The 18921-nt window shown below is 30.3% G+C and overlaps 1 protein-coding gene across 1 annotated transcript in view; it reads right to left on the bottom strand.

The window, feature by feature from the left end:
- LOC105195885 overlaps positions 1-18921 on the bottom strand; it is a 50553-nt gene that overhangs the window by 7405 nt on the left and 24227 nt on the right. The window contains exons 2-3 of the mRNA XM_011161509.3: positions 9824-10465; positions 3846-4017 (exon numbers count right to left, since the gene is read on the bottom strand). Of these exons, the coding sequence (XP_011159811.1) occupies positions 3846-4017; positions 9824-10465 (814 nt within the window). The remainder of the gene's footprint in view (positions 1-3845; positions 4018-9823; positions 10466-18921) is intronic.

The raw sequence follows: 18921 nt of genomic DNA, 5'->3' as shown, positions 1-18921 counted from the left end.
TATTTCAGAATATCCTTAAAGGATTTTCAGATTGTTAAATATTAATCTAGTTTTATAGTTAAAGTGTCATTATTTTCGGGAAAAAGAACAAATAAAAGCAATGTAATTTCTTCATGAATACGTATCGGACGATAATGATTGCGCACAATATTAATCGTTGTATTATTCCCTCCGTTTCTTTCAGAAAAGTAGTAGTGATCGATCATTTTCATGTTTTTCGAAATTTATTTCAAGATTAGTGATTATTTAAGATTATTGACTGACGATCATCATTTTTCTGATATATTTTTTTGTCGCTAGTAACTTGATCGCAATTCACGTGTTATTGTTCGTAAAAAAAAACTTGAGCTAATATTTGTGTAGGTCAATTTTCATGTACAGTCGTGGTCATTAGAGTTGCGACACTTTTTCTTCGATGATTTTTGGAATGTAGACTTGCTTATCGAGCGGCGAACGTAACTGGTTGGATCCACAAGTAAGAACCAATTATGTTCGCCGCTCGATGAGCAAGTCTACATTCCAAAAACCATCGAAGAAAGAGTCGCAACTCTTATGACCACGACTGTACATACAATAGTTTTAATGTGCACTAATGCACACTAATGCATCAACTGAATTTGCTAATAGAGAAAATCATTTATAAGACATCTTGTAGTCAAGATCGTCTTAAGTTTGGTCATGGATGGTTTTAAGATTTCATCTAGCCAATGAAGTACGGCATCTCGACTCGAGATCTTAAGACGATCTTGAATACAAGATCTATTATAAATGATTTTTTCTATTAGCGAATTCGATTGGACGCACTAATGCGCATTAAAATCGTCGTACATTAATCGATGTAAGAATATGTATCTAATATAAATATGTAAACAGATTAAATTGTGAAATCTTCAATCGCTATTTTATTATGCTATTTGGTAAAATATATATATATATTTTTTTTTATTATTCAAGGTACTTATTATGTAAGTATAAAGTTTATTTAAAGTGTAAATATTAAACACATTTCCAAATTTTATTTACTTTTCAGGGACCATATGTCAAAAGCGATATGTCAAAAGTGCTCGATAATAATTTCCTAGGGGAATTTATATGCATTTACAATATTTAATTTTCTTCTTTTCAACTTTAAGCACGACTTGCCTATACAGATTATAATTATAAAAACAGACTTAATAAAATTATAACATTTTAATATTAAAAAAAATATTTATTTATATAATTTTATACTAAAAAAATTAAAAAAATAAAAACTAAATGTTTAGTTGTCATGTTCAGTTTTTTTGTGTTAAAAGTAAATTCTAATATTTTGGAATTTTCCAAAAAATTCTAAATTTTTCAAAAATAAATATTTATTGAAATAATGAATACGGCATTACCGGTCAAAAGTAGTTCTTAATAAATTTTTTTTCTAGATGAATTTTATAAACATTTACAAGATTTCACCAAACAGGATTAACGCAAAAAATTATTCGTAATAATTTCTTTACAGCTTTTTGGGATTAGAAGGAATAGTAGAGATGCGTACGAGCATCAAATAAATAATTAAATCGATTAGCAATTTAATTTCGTGATATAACGGATTCTTCTTTGAAACTGTGTTTTAAGTCCGGCACAAAATTGTGGCGCGCACACTCAAAAAAATATTTGCTGATGTAGAGTTAAATTTCTTGCTGATTTTTGTATCTGCTAACAGGAATTTATCACTTAACATTTATAGTAGTAACATTTAATAATAATTTCTAGAAAATATAGGTCTCATTGCCAATTATATAGTCAAATTTTACAATAAGTATGATTGGCTTTAACATGAGTAGATGTTACAGACAAATTTTCTATTTAAATTTCACAAACAATTCAGATATAAATTCTGTCTCTGTTATTTAGATTGGTTAAGTACCACAAATGCAATATCAAAATATTTGCTAACAATTTATCTACCTTAATTAATTTTTTGCAGCCAAAAAATTGTGGCTGTACTTGCAAGACCATTTTTTGAGTGCAGTTTGGGGGAATCTTGTAAATGCTTATAAAATTCACTGAGAAAAAAAATTATTGAGCACTAAGAACTGCTTTCGATCGGTAATGCCGTATTCATTATTTCAATTTGTTATTGCAATTCCCGATCATATTAGAATTATTTGTATTAATATATTTGTTGTTATTCAATAAGAAATATTATTTTCTGGAAACTTGGAACTCTTAATTAATTGATTATAAATTTTTTTGCAAAGTAAAAAAAACTTTAAAATCTGCTATCATCAAATCCTAAAAAATCATATATATATAAAAAAAGCAAACACTATTAAAAATTTAAAAATGGTGTTGAGAGTATCAGCGTAGTACCGCGCAGTTTATTACAAAAATAATGTACTTAAACTACGGAAATGTATGCAGAATATAGGCTACATCGAATATAGTTACTATTGTTGACATTTGATGAAAATTGTAATTTATTCTTTGATTTTCGATCATTTGAACAATATAAGTAAAAAATCTTACTTTGAATTGAAGAAAAAAAAATTAAATTTTTATAACTACAGTGTTAAAAATAATTAAAAACATGTTTCAAATGACTTATTTTATACATTAAGTAAATAAAATGTATCATTTTTAATACTTATTTTAAAAAAAACTAATTTTGAATATTTTTACTTATGTTCTTTAGAAATAAAATGTACATCTTTGTACATATAAAATGGGGTTTCTTAATTAGGAAATTCTATAATATAATATAATAATATTTTGTCAGAAAGAGAATTTAAAATTTAAAATAAAATTCCAAAAAAATTTTCTCAAATTTCAATAAAATTTTACGAAAATCCATGATTTTCTAAGACAAAAAAGAAATTTTCTGAAAACAGGTTTTTTTCTATTTTTTTCTCAGTAGCATATATTCCAGTAATTATCCTGTGAATATCCCAATTTTTAACAAAAATTAATTTATGTTGCTTGTCAAGTGACTGATTTGATTATTTAGTATCGCGCAGGAGTTTTTATAATTAACAATAAGTATCGTCCTTGTATGTCCAAATAATTGCCATATCACAGACTTTTTTGTTGCTAGACTGCATTTGATAAAATCTGCTACACGGCACTTAAAAATTCACGGGGAAATGTGACTGTTACATTCAAGTCGGATGCGGCAGGCGCAAGATGAGAGACGATTCGAACAGCAAATCGCGGTCGACAAAGCAAACACCGTGGGAAATGGTAAGGTTGAGTGAGCACGATGTGCTCCGCACTCTTCGACGCTCTTCCGATGTTAATCCGATTACTCGACAGACCTTTTTTTCCTCTTGCAATATTTAAATTCAATACTCTGCTCAATGTTTCTAGCGTTAATCTTGCGAATCATCATCGAATCACTATCGGATGATAGTTATCGTAAAAAAAAGGAGAAAAAACGTCGGTGGAGTTGATAGAGTCGGAAAAGCGATGGTAATGTTCGGAGAGGAATGTTAACCGAACACGAATCGACAGGAATCCGTAGGTTTAGCGTACGTGCCGAGGTCGCACAGTCACAGATTAACGGCTGAACAACGCGAGTTCGTCTCTCCCCCGGTGGCTCTTTCGCCTAGAATCGTCACGATTGTTCGTGGCCGCGTCTCGCACAGTGAGGCGCCCGGGTGGAGACCGGTGCCACAATATACTCGTCCCTTACGCGTGCTCGCATAAATGTTCGGGGCATTTTCAAAGACATTCCGAGTGTCGTGCCATAGTCCGCGGAAATTTCTGCCGCCAAAAGTCCGCGGATGGAATTTTCATGGGAATTTATTTGTCGCCAGTCGACGGTTATACTGGCGCGCCGCATAGCTTCAAGAGGGATGAAGTCGTATACTTACAGACAGTTGTACAGAAGGGAGTCGACAATTTTCACGGTGAAACACGTGGCGCCGTTCAAACAATACCACTCTGCGTAATCCGGTGGACACGTGTACATGTGGAATGTAATATTCGGCCGATCCGTTGGCGTTGGCGGCCTCGGTTTTGGCGTTGAACGCGACGAGCAAGCGTCTGTAAATAAAAAAAACATGTAACAACTACTAGACTTTTTACATTTACAATGCGCCGCGACATATCCAGAGTTATTAGCGAAATAGGAAAAACCTGACTTTTTCCAAGTTTTCAAGTAATTTTTTTGGAAAAATTCTTTAACTAAAGTTAAAAAGGGCTATTAACCTACTTAAAATAAAAACAAAGACAAAATATTAAAATTTGTTATTAGTTACATTTTTTAAAACATATAGAATATAACATAAATTAAACTTATCATATTTTTAAATATTTCATATAATTAATTTTTTTATAATTATGCTGTGAGTGATTTGTGAAATATCGTTAACATATATAAAACTATATTTTGACTTTGCAAAAGTCAAGATATAGTTCCCTTTTTTAACTATGCTTGTTAATGGTTTTCTGCAACTTGTTCACTGCAAAATTTAAAAATCATAAATAATATTTGTTTCTTTAAATAATTTTAAAAATTACATTTAATAATTAAAAAAATATAAAATTTTTAAATTTAGAAAAGGTTTACAATAATTTAATTTTATCTTAGATTAAGAAATTTTTTGATTTTTAAACTTTTCGGTTTTCTCTGACCATTTTTTATTTCTTGATTTTTCTTTGATTTTCCGGTTTTTTTTACCACTAATAACCTAGTATTGCTTTATTTTTCGCACACGACCAATAAATGTTTTATCAGAGATTTAAAATGTAATTTTAAGGTTGCATCACTCGTACTCGTACAAAGTAAATTGAAATTTGTAATGTGTTAACATTTATACTTTAAATAAAATGTATATGTATAAAAGTAATATAAATAACATTATATACTTTAATAACATTTTTACTTACTTTATTTAATATTAAAAATGAAATCATTTAAAAACACAATGATAAAAATCTTCTTCTTTTGTATAAGTAATTTAAGTGTTCAAAGTGACTTATGCAATGTTTCATTGCAATTTTGAACTTACAAGAAAACATTCTTAAGTATAAATTTCTGATTTTAATGAAACTTTGTATACATATAGGTTACATAAATAAATGTATTTAAAAAATATTAGTTGCTGCCTAAAAACGGTGTTAAGGAGTAAAAACGCCTCTCTTGGGAAAAGTCTTTCTGCTTTTTTTATTATACTCAAAAACTATTCAAGATATCAAATAAATGTTTTATACAAGTTTTACTATAAAATTATCTCTATTCATTCCCGTCAGTTTTTCAAAGTAACATTTTTTTAAAACTGTTGCCACGAGAATTCGTCTAGTTGTTAATTTATTCACTAAAAATTTTTAGAAAATATTCATTTTCTCTTTCGTTCATCCTACAATAAAAATTCTAATAAAAATTGTACTTTTTAATATTTCTGTTAAAAAAGTCTCGGAAAAAAAATTATTTTTTTTTCAAAACTGCCATTTTTGTAAAAATTATTTTTTCAAGTTGTAAGTCAGACGAGAACTATATTTATATAGATTAAATATATTTTTGATAATTTATGCATTTAAAATTTTGACAACAGTGAGATAATATTAGAAAAACCTTTTCTAAAAATTGTACTTTTTAATATTTCTGTTAAAAAAGTCTCGGAAAAAAAATTATTTTTTTTTCAAAACTGCCATTTTTGTAAAAATTATTTTTTCAAGTTGTAAGTCAGACGAGAACTATATTTATATAGATTAAATATATTTTTGATAATTTATGCATTTAAAATTTTGACAACAGTGAGATAATATTAGAAAAACCTTTTCTAATGTTTAAAAAAATTAGTAAAAATATTCAAATATCAAAAATGTACCAAGTTTCAAGTTTATAACTTAAAAAAGAGAGAGAGTATAAAACTGGTATTGAAAGTGAGAATATCTCAAGTTTGTGCTAATTGAAAATGTTATTTCATTTAATATAGATATATGAAGTTACTTTTTTCTATTATTACTATTATAGAAAAAATTTTATTTCACGTTGCATATAAACAATTAGTTGTATTAGAGATAAGTAATAATTAATGATCGTATGACTCCTTAATTAACGAAGTAACAGAGGGAGGGATAGAAGCAGAGAGAACGAGTGAATAACCGGATAAATTACTAAGGAGCTTCAAGGATTTTGTCAGTTTTTCTAGGTTCGTTGATCACAATAGATGGGGCTGCTTCTTCTTCACTTCTTCTATTCACACCCTCGCTTTTTTCATATATCTACGCATACGACAGTGATGACCACCCCAGCGAAAAGACGACGTGAGGCGAGAGACAAGGTGAGGCAAGAGGTGAGGTGAAACGAGAGGTGAGGTGAAACGAGAGGTGAAGTGAGGTGAAGTGAGGCGAGGCGAGGCGAGGCGAGGCGAAGTAAGGCGAGGTGAGGTGAGGTGAGGTGAGGTGAGGTGAGGTGAGGTGAGGTGAGGTGAGGTGAGGTGAGGTGAGGTGAGGTGAGGTGAAACGAGAGGTGAAGTGACGAGGCGAGAGGCGAGGCGAGGCGAGGCGAGGCGAGGCGAGGCGAGGTAAGGTAAGGTAAGGTAAGGTAAGGGTAAGGTAAGGTAAGGTAAGGTAAGGTAAGGCGAGGCGAGGCGAGGCAAGATGAGGTGAAGCGGGATGAGGTCTGATGAGGTGAGGCAAAACGGGGGAGAACGGAGGGGGATGAGAGAGTGCGTGCATCTCGCAGGCGCGAGACTGTACACAAAGCTGCATAGTACAGCTAAGGCGGCAATGGTTGCATCTGTCCCGCGCGTGGCTGCTGTCCGTCACCTGTTGTAATTTTACAATCTGCCGTTTCCACACCCCGACAACGCTTCACGCTCCATACGCTCCAGTTTATCGAACAGGCGCGGCATTTTATCTTTTCCTTGCGAGAAACCCGCGTGCGTCTTCCCCCCGCCCTCTCTCTCTCTCTCTCTCATCATTCATTTGATTTTGCTCATAGTAAATATTTCATAGATAAAAATCATGTGTGAGTTTTATGATTAAAAATGTCTCATTTGCATCATTTCATTATACTTCATTATCATCTTCTTTAATATATATTTGGAAAAGATATTAAAAAAGGCGTTACAGAAAAAGCAGAAATAAAAATAAATGGAATATTAATCAATAATATCAGATACGCAAACGATACATTAATTCTAATGGAATCTACAAGAATTGGTAAATAAGGTGGCTAAATGCAACAAAGAATATAAACTAATAATGAATGTTAAGAAAATTAAATATATGTAAATTTCCAAGAGAAATCAAGAGAGGGAAAATCTTATAGTCAATAGTAACGAGATGCAACAAGTAGAAAAGTACACATATCTTGATACGATAATCAATTCCACCAAAGATCATTCAAACAAAGATGAAGGATAGAAAAAGCGAGAATAAACTTCATAAAAAATAAAGAAGGTATTTTTATTAACAGAGACCTAAATTTAAATTTGAGAAGCCGTTTTGTGAGATGTTGCATTTTCTCAATCCTATTGCATGGGGCGAAGGCGTGGACATTGAACGCGGTGACTGTAAGGAAGCTTGAAGCGCTGGAGATGTGGATCTGTCGGAGAATGCTAAAGTTATCAAGATAACAAACGTTGAAGTGTTGAGAAAAAATGGAAGGAGCTTATAACCATTGTCAAATGTAAGAAATTGCAATATCAGAAACATTAACAAGAAGAGTGAGATATTCCGTGCTACGATTGATTATGCAAGGGAAAATTTAGGAAAGCAGAAGTATAGGAAGAATATCATGGTTGCATAACTTGAGGGAATGATTTGGATGTACTTCGAGGGAATTCTTTAGAAGAGCAGCATCCAAAATAAAAATAGCCACGTTGATTGCCAACCTCCGACGCGGAGAAAGCATCTGAAGAAGAAGAGGAGGAGGAGGAGGATACCTTATTACATCATTGTTATACGGTTAGCGCTTCAGATTTGTCGGTTGTAACAATCGCTTCGTCTTCACAGTATCGAGAGATAAAGACGTAAGGTGCAGATGTGTGCGGGGAAGATAAGCGTGTTTGACAGGCATACGCTAAAGTTGAAGCGCCTTTGTAATTGCAGCGCGACGGCGCGAGAGGCGTGAGAGAAACAGGGAAACGGATAACGATACTCCACGTCGATTATCTCGACGGTTTTACGTCGGGACCAGGTGCAACGTGACGCGCGAGTACTATTACATTACACACATTTGCTCGTATCGTCTGGCATAAGTCGCGCATAAAATGAGCGCTTTGTCACGAGGGCGAAGGCACTTCGCTCGACACGGAAATATTCTGTACGGCAGCACTTTTGTCCGCCTTGTTCGTAAGAAAAATGGAAGAAAAAAGGGGGGGAGAGAGAGAGAGAGAGAAGCGACAGATTGTAAGATTGTGGCTCAACAAGCGTAACAAGTGGCGAAGAACGCAACACGGGCGACTGATTCACCGTGTAATGCAAAACGATAATTTATCCTCTTTAAGTACATGCTATTTCCAATGGGCGTTTCTCTTTCTTCTTCTGTTCACTATTACCGATAAATACGACCGCCAAATTGTAACGTGGTTTATAAATGCAAATATTGGGTTGAAAGAAAAGTTCGTAGAGCGGTACATATATGGTTGAATAAATCTATGTATGAATATCTAAAACAAATTTTTTTGAATTCAACTTCATTTCACTTAAAAAATACTACAAACTTTTGTTTCAATACACTATAAGAAATATAAACATAGTTTAAGGTTATGTTGTAAAAGTTTGTTCTTCTAATTGTATTGCGTCTACCTAGTGTTCTTAAGCCGGAGGGGTGGGTTATGCACTTAGCGAACAAATAGCAAACGCGTTCGTTATTCTTATTCAGCAGATATGTATCCTAAAGAATATATAGACAGAACGTTCGATTTGTGTTTGATTTGATTCCCTCATGAGGTGATACATTAAAGAAAATTCGTGCACGATATGGACGCTCATACATGTGTTTGTTGTTGTTCGTTTGTCAAGTATGTATCCAGCTTTACAATTAGCCTGACAAAATTCTCGAAAATTTTAGAAAAAAAGTTTTTCCGATTGTTCTCATTGTATTTTTCCGGATTTTTTAAAAATAAGATCATTTATTTTTATTGTCCTCTACATCAATGAGAAACTTTAAAATTTATTTCACATTTAAGAACTAATAAGTAATACATCAATAAAATTCATTATTATAACAGTCATTTTTCATATTTTTCAGAAAAAATAAAAAACGGATTTTCCTTTCAATTTTATTTTTCTGGAAAACTAAAAAACACTAGATTTCGCGGTTATTTTTCGGTAAAACAGGAAAAAATCTATTTTTTTCTTCGATTTCATTTCTCAAAAAAATTAAAAACTTGTTTATATACTGAAAAAAGTGTTTTGCTATTTGTGACTATAATTACATAATAAAATAGTTAGGATCTCCATTTTTATAGTTGTTATTGCTATAATGTTAGTAACAATAACATTATGTTTATAGTTCTATCAGTAATAAAAAAAATTTTACTATATTTTATGATAATTTCAAATATTAATACAGTAAAATATCAAAATGGTAAAAATAAAATAGACATTTCTATGTAATAAGTGCAATCAAATTATAATGAATAGAACTATTTTTTTAAATTCGCTTATTATTTACATAGTAATAGTAACTAAAAATTATAATTTGCATGGTTGAAGCAACTATAAATATATATAGTTGACAACGAAAATGACTATAAATTTTAATTAAATTATGATAATTGCAACTAGTTTTTTTTTCTCTTTATATATATATATATATATATATATATATATATGTATGTAAGTATGTATATACACATACGTGCTGAATATACAAGTCGAGTGCAATACCAACCTGCTATACCGAAGAGAGTGTAAGAAAGAAGTAATATAGTCGTGAGGTAAGGCGGAATTTTGCATCCTCTCGCCATGGCAGTGACGACAGAGGGGTTGGCGACGGCGGTAGTCGCGATAGGCGAGGTTCGCGCGAGAGGATGGACGGTCGTCGTTTCAGTTCGATGAACTTGGACTTCGGCGTCAATGTCGCTGCTTCCGCGAGACCGCCGATCATAGAACCGATGAAGGCGAGGATGGAGACGTTCGAGGCACATCTTATCGTTCTCCTCCTCTTTGTCGTCGTCGTCGTCGTTCTCATCGTTTTCGTCTCTTTCATCATCGCCGCTATCGTTGCCATTGCCGTCGCTGCCCCAGTCATCGATGTCCCTTCGATGGTGGTACCGTTGACGTGACGACGAGTGACGAGGACTATGATAACGGAGACGGCAGAGGTAAGGCGGCGAATGATAGTGGTGACCGGTGATGCCGCCATCGTCACCGAGAACTTCGCTCCTCGTCACCGACGAGCTAATCTCTTCGATTGATATCCCGTCCGCCTCCTCGTGGCATCCTCTATCGTTGACCTCTTCTTTTTGCGTTTCCTCAGCAGCGCGGGCGACACCACCTGGGCCCGAACTCCGGCGCACGTGCCGCCGCTTCCCTGAAACCAGATACCCGTCCGGCCGTTTATAATGTGTTTTATCTCGGGTGAAGACTTCGGGATCTAGCGAGTCCTACCATTGCAGGCCCCACCGGGCCCACCAGGCCGATGACAGGCAGGATGGAGCGGCTGTTAGGCCGTGGTAGGATTCAACATAGAATGCGTTCTTTTCAATTTGATCGCTTACTATCGTTTTTATACCCGTTTTACACAGATTTTTTTAAAAATTATACGCGTAAAAGCAAGCGAGAAAAGAAAAAGAGAGGGAATAGAGTAAGAAAGAAAAAGAAGATTGAATTACATGTTATCATACTTGCAATATATATGCATGCAATAAATGCATACATACATACATACATATATGTATACACAAATATATGTATACACACAAACAAAAAAATTCTTAAATTTTAATAAATATTTATTTGAATAGTACTAACAAAATATTTATTTACGGTATATACATATATACTTTATAAGAAAAAAATGATAGGGTCACTACACCAGTCAATGAACAAATAAGAAATTCACCATATATTTTGTGAATTATAGTACGCACATAAAAGAGAAAAAGATATCCAACCATTGAATACTAAAAACTACTTATTTATTCTTTAAAAATATCATATATTATCTTTAAAAAATAAGAAGGGAATAATAGTTTTGAATTAAAAAGTAAAAAAACGTAAAAAACACCAGTAAATAACCGTCAAGCATCAATTAATGACCGATGCGTACTAGTGAATGACCAATGTACAAATTTTCTTTTCAAAATAAAAGAAATATTTATTTTTAATGAAATAAAAGTACATATTTAATTAATTAAAACTTTTTTTATTTAATATTCCACGTAAAAAATTGCACAAAAAATATTACCAAAGAACAATATTCTTTGGTATTAAACTAAGTTATGTCATTTAACCTTTCTAATAAATCAATTAATTATTTTTAGGAATTAATTTTCGGCACAAAAAATTTTTTAATTTTCAGAAATTAATTGATGAGATAATATGCGCGAGATTACATCGCTAAAAGAATTAATATACTGAATATTGAATTTCAATTAACTTTGCAAAATTGTAGGAATATTTATAAATCTCGACTGGATAAAGTTATAAATGTTAACATTGTTAAAGTAAAGCCTTTTGCTTTTTAATTTTTTATAGAATTTGTTACCTTCTTAGTATTTATTTTTGTTCTTTTTTTTATATTTTCGTTTAATTTTTGTTTTGCCAATCGCTGCTTTTTATTTTCTATTTGCTCTTCTTTTAATTTTTGTTTTATCAATCGCTGCTATTTCTTTTCTTCTTTCTCAACTTCTTGTTGTTCAATAGTTTTCCTTTTTGTAACTTCCATATCTTTCCATTTTTTTGATGTAATAGCAAAAATATTTTCTTGTTTGTTTTGTATCGCTTTTCGTTTTTTTCCTACATTTTTTTGACTAAGAAAATGTAAATTTCTATAGTGCTTCATATTCAATACTTTTTTTCTTTTATAATTAGATTAGAAACTATTTTATTTGTAGTTTCTGTAATATTTATAATCAACATTATACATATATAAAAATCTATGTAAAGAGATTAATGTGAAAGTTATAAACTTTTTATAAAAAATACCTTTCAAAACATCAGAACATGATTGCACAGAATTAGTTTGGCACTTAGCCCCTACGTCAGCAGATAATGTTTTTAAAGATTCAATATTATTAATTTCTGTTACATCAGAGCATGTTTCAGTATCTAAAAAATAGATACAAAAATAAAATGTATAAAAAAATATTTGTTATTTAGATAAAGAATTAATAAAATAATATTAAATTTTACTTGTTTGTACTTCTTCATCAATGCTTAAAATATTGTCGGAAGGATTGAGCACAAGTAAATCATTCTCATTATTATCATTCTCATAATGAAATACATTCATTTCATTTAGATTTAGTTCAACTGTACTGTCTTCATTAAATTCAGACACATAAATTGTTAATACCTCACTTGTATTAATTAAGTTATTTGCAACAGATTGAATCACTGCCACATCTAGAAACATAATTTTTTATAAAAGCATAAAAATAGACTTATACTTATTGCTAACAAAATTGTGAAAATGATTATCAAATACTTGCATTTGTGTTAACATTTGTTTCTGGTAACAACAAAATATGAATTTCATCATTTAAAAGAATAGAATTCTGTTCATTTTCTTTAGCAATTTAAGTTTTATATTTTTTCCATACAGAAAATAAGATTTCTTCCATCGGTGGTTTTTGGTTACATTTATACGCATTTTCAAATGCTTGTACTACTTCAGTAGGTGTATTTCTTTCAAGATCAATTAATACTTTATTTATAGAAATCATATTTGTATCGGTTTCAATGTCTTCAATTTGCTGCAGTTGCTTATGTCGAGTTAACATACATTTGGAATAATCTACTCTATCAGGATTAAAGGGATAAAAACCACATGCTTCAAATGAATTTTTTATCGTTTGAGGCTTTAAAGCACTTAAATAAGCCTTATGAAAAATTGAAGCAAAATTAACTTTAGTGATTAATTTTTTTGAAGTTTGCATATAGTTTTGAACAACTTTCTTCCATTCAATTTTTAAAGGACAAAATACTCCTACATCACATGGTTGCAGGATGTGAGTTGCATTGGGTAACAAACAGAATAATAAAATTTTTTTTTCATTACAAAAATCATGCAACTCTATCCGGTAGAGATTCCATGACATCACGTGAAAATCTTTTATAGGGATATATTATTAAAGGATTAATAGATTCTCCATTAGCAGAAACTGTACATAATACACTCATGCATTGTTTTTCTTGGCCTGATGCTAATATATACCGATTCTTTTCTCCTTTCTTTGCAAGAATTTTACCAAGTTTAGGACATAATAACATTCCTGTTTCATCCATATTAAAAATTCTTGAAGAATTTTCTAAAATATCATATACATCTTCTTCAGTCAAATATTGCCTTAAACAAGTAAATCATTCACGTATGCTTTCTTCTGTAACAGATGCTCTAGCTTTTGATAATACTTCAGTGTTCCTTAAACTAATTTCAGAATGTCTTTTCAAAAATAAATTCATCCATTTTCTACCAGGTCTGTTGTTTACAAATGGATTTTCTCGTTTACTTTTTTCTAAAACGGATTGCACTACATCCTGTACGTCACTTGTATGCATTGGAAATCCTAACTTTGCTTTGTGAATAATCCACGTTTTATCCATTGCGATGATTCGCTTCTTCTTTGGGTAAAGAACAGGCAAAAGCCCCATTTTTCTTTCAATAGGTACTTTATCGTGTAACTTATTGAAAAGAGTACTTTTTGGTATTTTATATAGCTGCGATGCTTTATTTATGCTTATCCCATCAATAGTACACTGTTAATAGCATCTTGCAATGCTTCTTGTGAATAAGTAAATCTACAATATTTTTTCTTTCTATTTTTTGCCTGATTATTCGACATCGTATTCAAGAATCTAAAAAGAAATATAATGACAACAGGAAGTTAACCTCACTATCACTTTGTTTATATTTATAATTAATCTTTCGTTTTAACCGTATATTTAATAGCTTTATAATCATAATAACTAAATTTTTAAAGTATACCAATATATAATAACAATTAAAAAGGTTAAATTTACCTCTATATACGTAAATATACAAAATAACCTTTAATTTGATGACATCTGTTTGGCAGATATCACTTGAATATAACTGATTGTTCACTGGTACAACCGTTTCGCGTTCGGTTTGCTAGTTAATGACTGATATAGCGTTTATTGGTACAAACAAGAAATGCACCAATATTTGACTTACAGAAAATATAAATAAAAACAAATAAAATACAATAATAAGTAGACATAAACAAAATTTTAGTATTATGCGATCCTAAAACAATCGATTTTAAGTTCTTTGATAATAAATATTATATATAAAAATGTTTTCTTGGAGTACGTATATACATTCGACTTTGCTTATAGTAAATTTCTGTTATAGATACATTTTTGAAGTAAGGTATATATTTTCCAGTTTTACTTAATATTATTACATATTTAAATAAAAAATGATGTTTTAATCAAATTTGAATAAAAATTAGATTTAAAAAATATCAATTAATTTATAATTTATTATTCTAAAGTTTTGTTATTTTAATATATTTCTGAAATAGTCATTTATTGATGACTGTTCAGCGACTAGTGCAGTAACCTTACTTAAATAGTGGTTCTTGTACTAAATAAATATATTATATATTTGTATTTAGTAAATATTTTATTAGTACTATTCAAATAAATATTTATTAAAATTTAGTTATTTTTTCTCGGTATATGACGCACGCACGCACGCACGCACGCACGCACGCACACACACACACACACACACACACACACATACATATATATGTAGAATGTCCTGAATTCGCGAATTCAAAACACACTATAAATAAAAGTTCTAAAAAATTAAGTAATAATTTGTAAATTTTTATTTCAATTAGTTTTTGAGAAAAAAGATTAAAAATTACCCAATTACGTTTAAATAATGGCATGCTTGTAAGTCGCACAAGCGGAGTTTAGTGACCTCATGACAAGTAACAATTTAAATGTAATCTCTGGTTGATTAGTTTTAAGTGTCTTAAAACTTACTGCTTGAAATAAAAATCTACTAATAATTATTTTATTTAATTTTTTGAGAATTTTCTTGCTATAATAGTTTAATTCGCAAATTTCGAAACATTTTGTACATAACATGTATGATGCATAAATAATGAACTAATTGACTCGTACGTAAATAGCAACGAATCAATCTTGCATAGCAATCAGCGATACTTTACAATTATATTTAGTAAATAGAATTTGTAGAAAGCATTTTATATAGAACATTACAATAATTATATTTTAATATATTTTTAATACAATAAGAAACAATATTTTTTTATTCATGTTTTTTTATTCACAGTTTGTATCAATTAATATAAGAAAGTATTTTAGTAAACGCTGCAAATTTTCTATTTTTGTGAACAAATTAATTTAGAGAAAAAGAAAATTAGTATTAAAAAAGAAAGTTTTAAATATATTAATACTTAAATATAAATAAAAAAAATCTACAAAAAATGTATATGGAAAAGTAACTATATATATATATATATATATATATATATATATATATAATATAAAATAAATCCAAATAAATTTCATTATTTAAATAAATTCTGTAGCTTTTACAACAATGTGTTAAAAAATTTAATATAATTAATTAGAGATGATTGTTAGTATCAAAATTATTAAATTGATTAGTAATTGAATTTTCGAGATATTACATTTCTGGGTTCTTAAATTAAAAGCTGTTTTAATCAATTATCGTAGCATGATATCGTTGCATTAAAATGTTATATGTATTAATTTTATTACGTTAAAATTATTTTTATTTACAGTTTTAACTTGAAATTGTTTAAAATTCTGACAAAATATATTGTATTTTATGCTCAATTTATATCATTGTCGTTTATAACAAATTATGAAAATTGTTCTTCAATATTTTTTTGTTATTGAATACGTAATCAGAAATCGCGATAAACAACGAATACTTTAAATTTCCAAACATTATTTAGATCAATCAGGACAAACTGATAAATGTCTGTGCTGTTACTTGATCAGAAAAACGGATAAAAATAAAGAGAATATGATAATGGATAACAATTAAGCCTTAAACACATCAATCTTGTAAAATACGTAAACACATTTTCTGATCTGCGAGACTTTTTCAACTTTGAGAAGCTATAATTTTGGTTCAAATCAGTATTTTACAACAAATTTTTTTCTTCAAATAAAAGTTTAGAATCTCAGAAATGTAACTGCACAATCCGCATTGCTGAAAAAATGATTGATTGTGAAGTTATAAAGGAAAAACCATTAAGAAAAAATAAAAAATTTTTCAAAAATCCACTTTTCCTTTAAAAAATTATCATAACAAAAAACTTTTAAAGACTTTAAAATACGGCATATTAAAGCTTAAAAAAAAGGTCATTGTCATTCCTATTAAAAAGTATAATTATGTAACAAAGCGAATAACATATTTTTGATTATCTCAAAATGTCTCTAAAATTGAAAATTAATGTGTTTTATGATACATTTCGGATCTTGCGCAGAAGTTCTCTTTTCCACAGCACTATATAATATTTTTAGACTTTAGACCGAGTATACGTGAGTAACCTACGCAAACGGATCTGTTCGAACGTGTTTTAATTGTTCAATCTTTTTGTATAAGATTACTCAAAAAAATTCACTTATATGTGAATTCGAATGGCACGGCAGCAAAGTTTTGTTGGGGTTTGTGGGACTACCATTGTGTGTATATACAATGGTAGTCCCATAAACCCCAACAAAACTTTGCTTCCGTGTCGTTCAAATTCTAGTTGACCAACAAAGTTAATCAACCATATCAATCGAAAGAGATTTTAAACTTTTTTTACCTCCAGGTCTAAACCTCTTATCTCATTTTGTCTTCACACAGCAAGCGTTCGAAACTTCATAGGGGGTCCCCTGACTCTTTAATGTGTTTAAAGATAAAAATATGTAATTTTTCCTAAAATCACTGCACCAATTAATGAACAATTATTAGTAAATGATAGTTTAAGAAAAATATTACAATAAAATTTTTAAATAATAAATTGCAAAAATTAATTGATAGTTTTTAGACTTAAAGTCTTTTATACAGATTTAATTAAAATATCATTTTTTACTTGCAAGTGTAACTATATTAACAGTAGAAGTAGTAATAAGGTGTGGAATCATATCCCTAATTCTTAGATCTACAAAATTCCTATTTGGCGCTTGTTAGTCAAAACCCGGTGTGTACCAGGTCTTATGTACGAGCCTACTGTTGAGCCTCTTTTTTCTGAAGCTTACTTTTAGATTTGACACAATCCAGTTTTCCAAATCTAATTCAGTCCACGTTTCGCAAATTTCCTTCAACCTAATTCTCTAAATCATAATCAGAGATTCTCTATCTTTAAGGCTTAACTTGAAGTTTCCTGAGGATCTGACGCAACTCTCGGAAAATATACGTAGGGTAACGGTTAGAATTAAATCCGTTGATTATGAGTAGACACACCATTTCCACACGGAATTACATGTCACTCTATTAATAATATAACAAATAGTTGTTTTTATTTATTCATTGATTAATGCAGTGATCTATATAAGTTTAAATTTAGATGTACCGAAATAATATGCAAGATCAAATATTTTTTGCAATATCTTCATAGAAGATATATTAATGAACGAGCGATGGAGTATTGAACAACTTTGATTAGAAGAAATGAGCCTTGAAAATAAATCAGTCTTCAAAAAAGTCATTGGTAACGATGCGTCGTAGACTTTAATGGAATCCGATACACGTCGAACTATGCGAGATATCGCAGAAAAACTAGGCGTGCATTACTCAATCGTTTCCCGTCACCTGCGAGCCATTGAGAAAGTGAAAAAATCAGATAAATGGGTTTCCCGTGACGGAAAGAAATGTAACGTGCCGATTGGAAGTTCTCGATTTTCTCTTCACGTACAAAACAAAAGGAATCCTTTTTTCTTTTTTGCACAGAATTATAATGTGCGATGAAAAATGGACTCGACGACAATCGTCGATTCGTTCAATAGCTTGCTGACGAAGCATACCGAAACGAACTCTTCACCCAAGAAAGATCACGATTGATTGTTCGGTAGTCTGCGGGTGGGCTCGACTCATTTTTTTTTTCTCAAACGGGACATAACCATTAAAACGAAGAAATATTGTACGGAATGTGTCAGCAAATACAATCAACAATATATAGAACAACCTACATTAGTCAAATACGACGTTATACTGCTTCGTGACCACTGAACATTCGACCACATGTCGCAATAACAACAGTCATAATATTGAACCAGTTATAAAACTTCTTCATTTATCATTTCAGTCAAAGGTGTTTTTCTAGAAAATCATCGCTTTTAGAAAGCGTTTAGAGAAGTTCTAGTAAAAATATAAACACATTGCGTTATATCAAAGACAAAAAGCATATTGCATTTATTGCTTGTTTTAGGCAATAAAATTTATTCTAAACAAAGTTACTATAAAGTCTTATTAAAAAATTACACATTAAAGTCATACAATGATCTAATAAAGGAAAAGAGGCTAATGTTTTCATTTTATTGAATAACTTTGTTCATAATTAATATTTTCTATTTTTAACAATTGCATTCGTCAAAGTGCTGTTTGACAGATTCTAGACTCAAAATAATAAAATATTTATTATTTAGGACATGATTTATAAAAATCTAATGCACTGCATAATCGGTGGAAGAAAAAAAATAATTGTAATATGGCTATCCATAAAAATAATTTTTAACAATTAGTTTAGTTTAAAAGAAACACAGTATCTTAATACAAAATTATATATTTTTAAATTTTCCATT

This window comes from Solenopsis invicta, chromosome 8 (assembly GCF_016802725.1).
Source record: "Solenopsis invicta isolate M01_SB chromosome 8, UNIL_Sinv_3.0, whole genome shotgun sequence".
Taxonomy (NCBI): Eukaryota; Metazoa; Arthropoda; class Insecta; order Hymenoptera; family Formicidae; genus Solenopsis; species Solenopsis invicta.
Note: the sequence above shows the minus strand (reverse complement) of the source record. Positions and strands in the feature narration are given on the sequence as shown.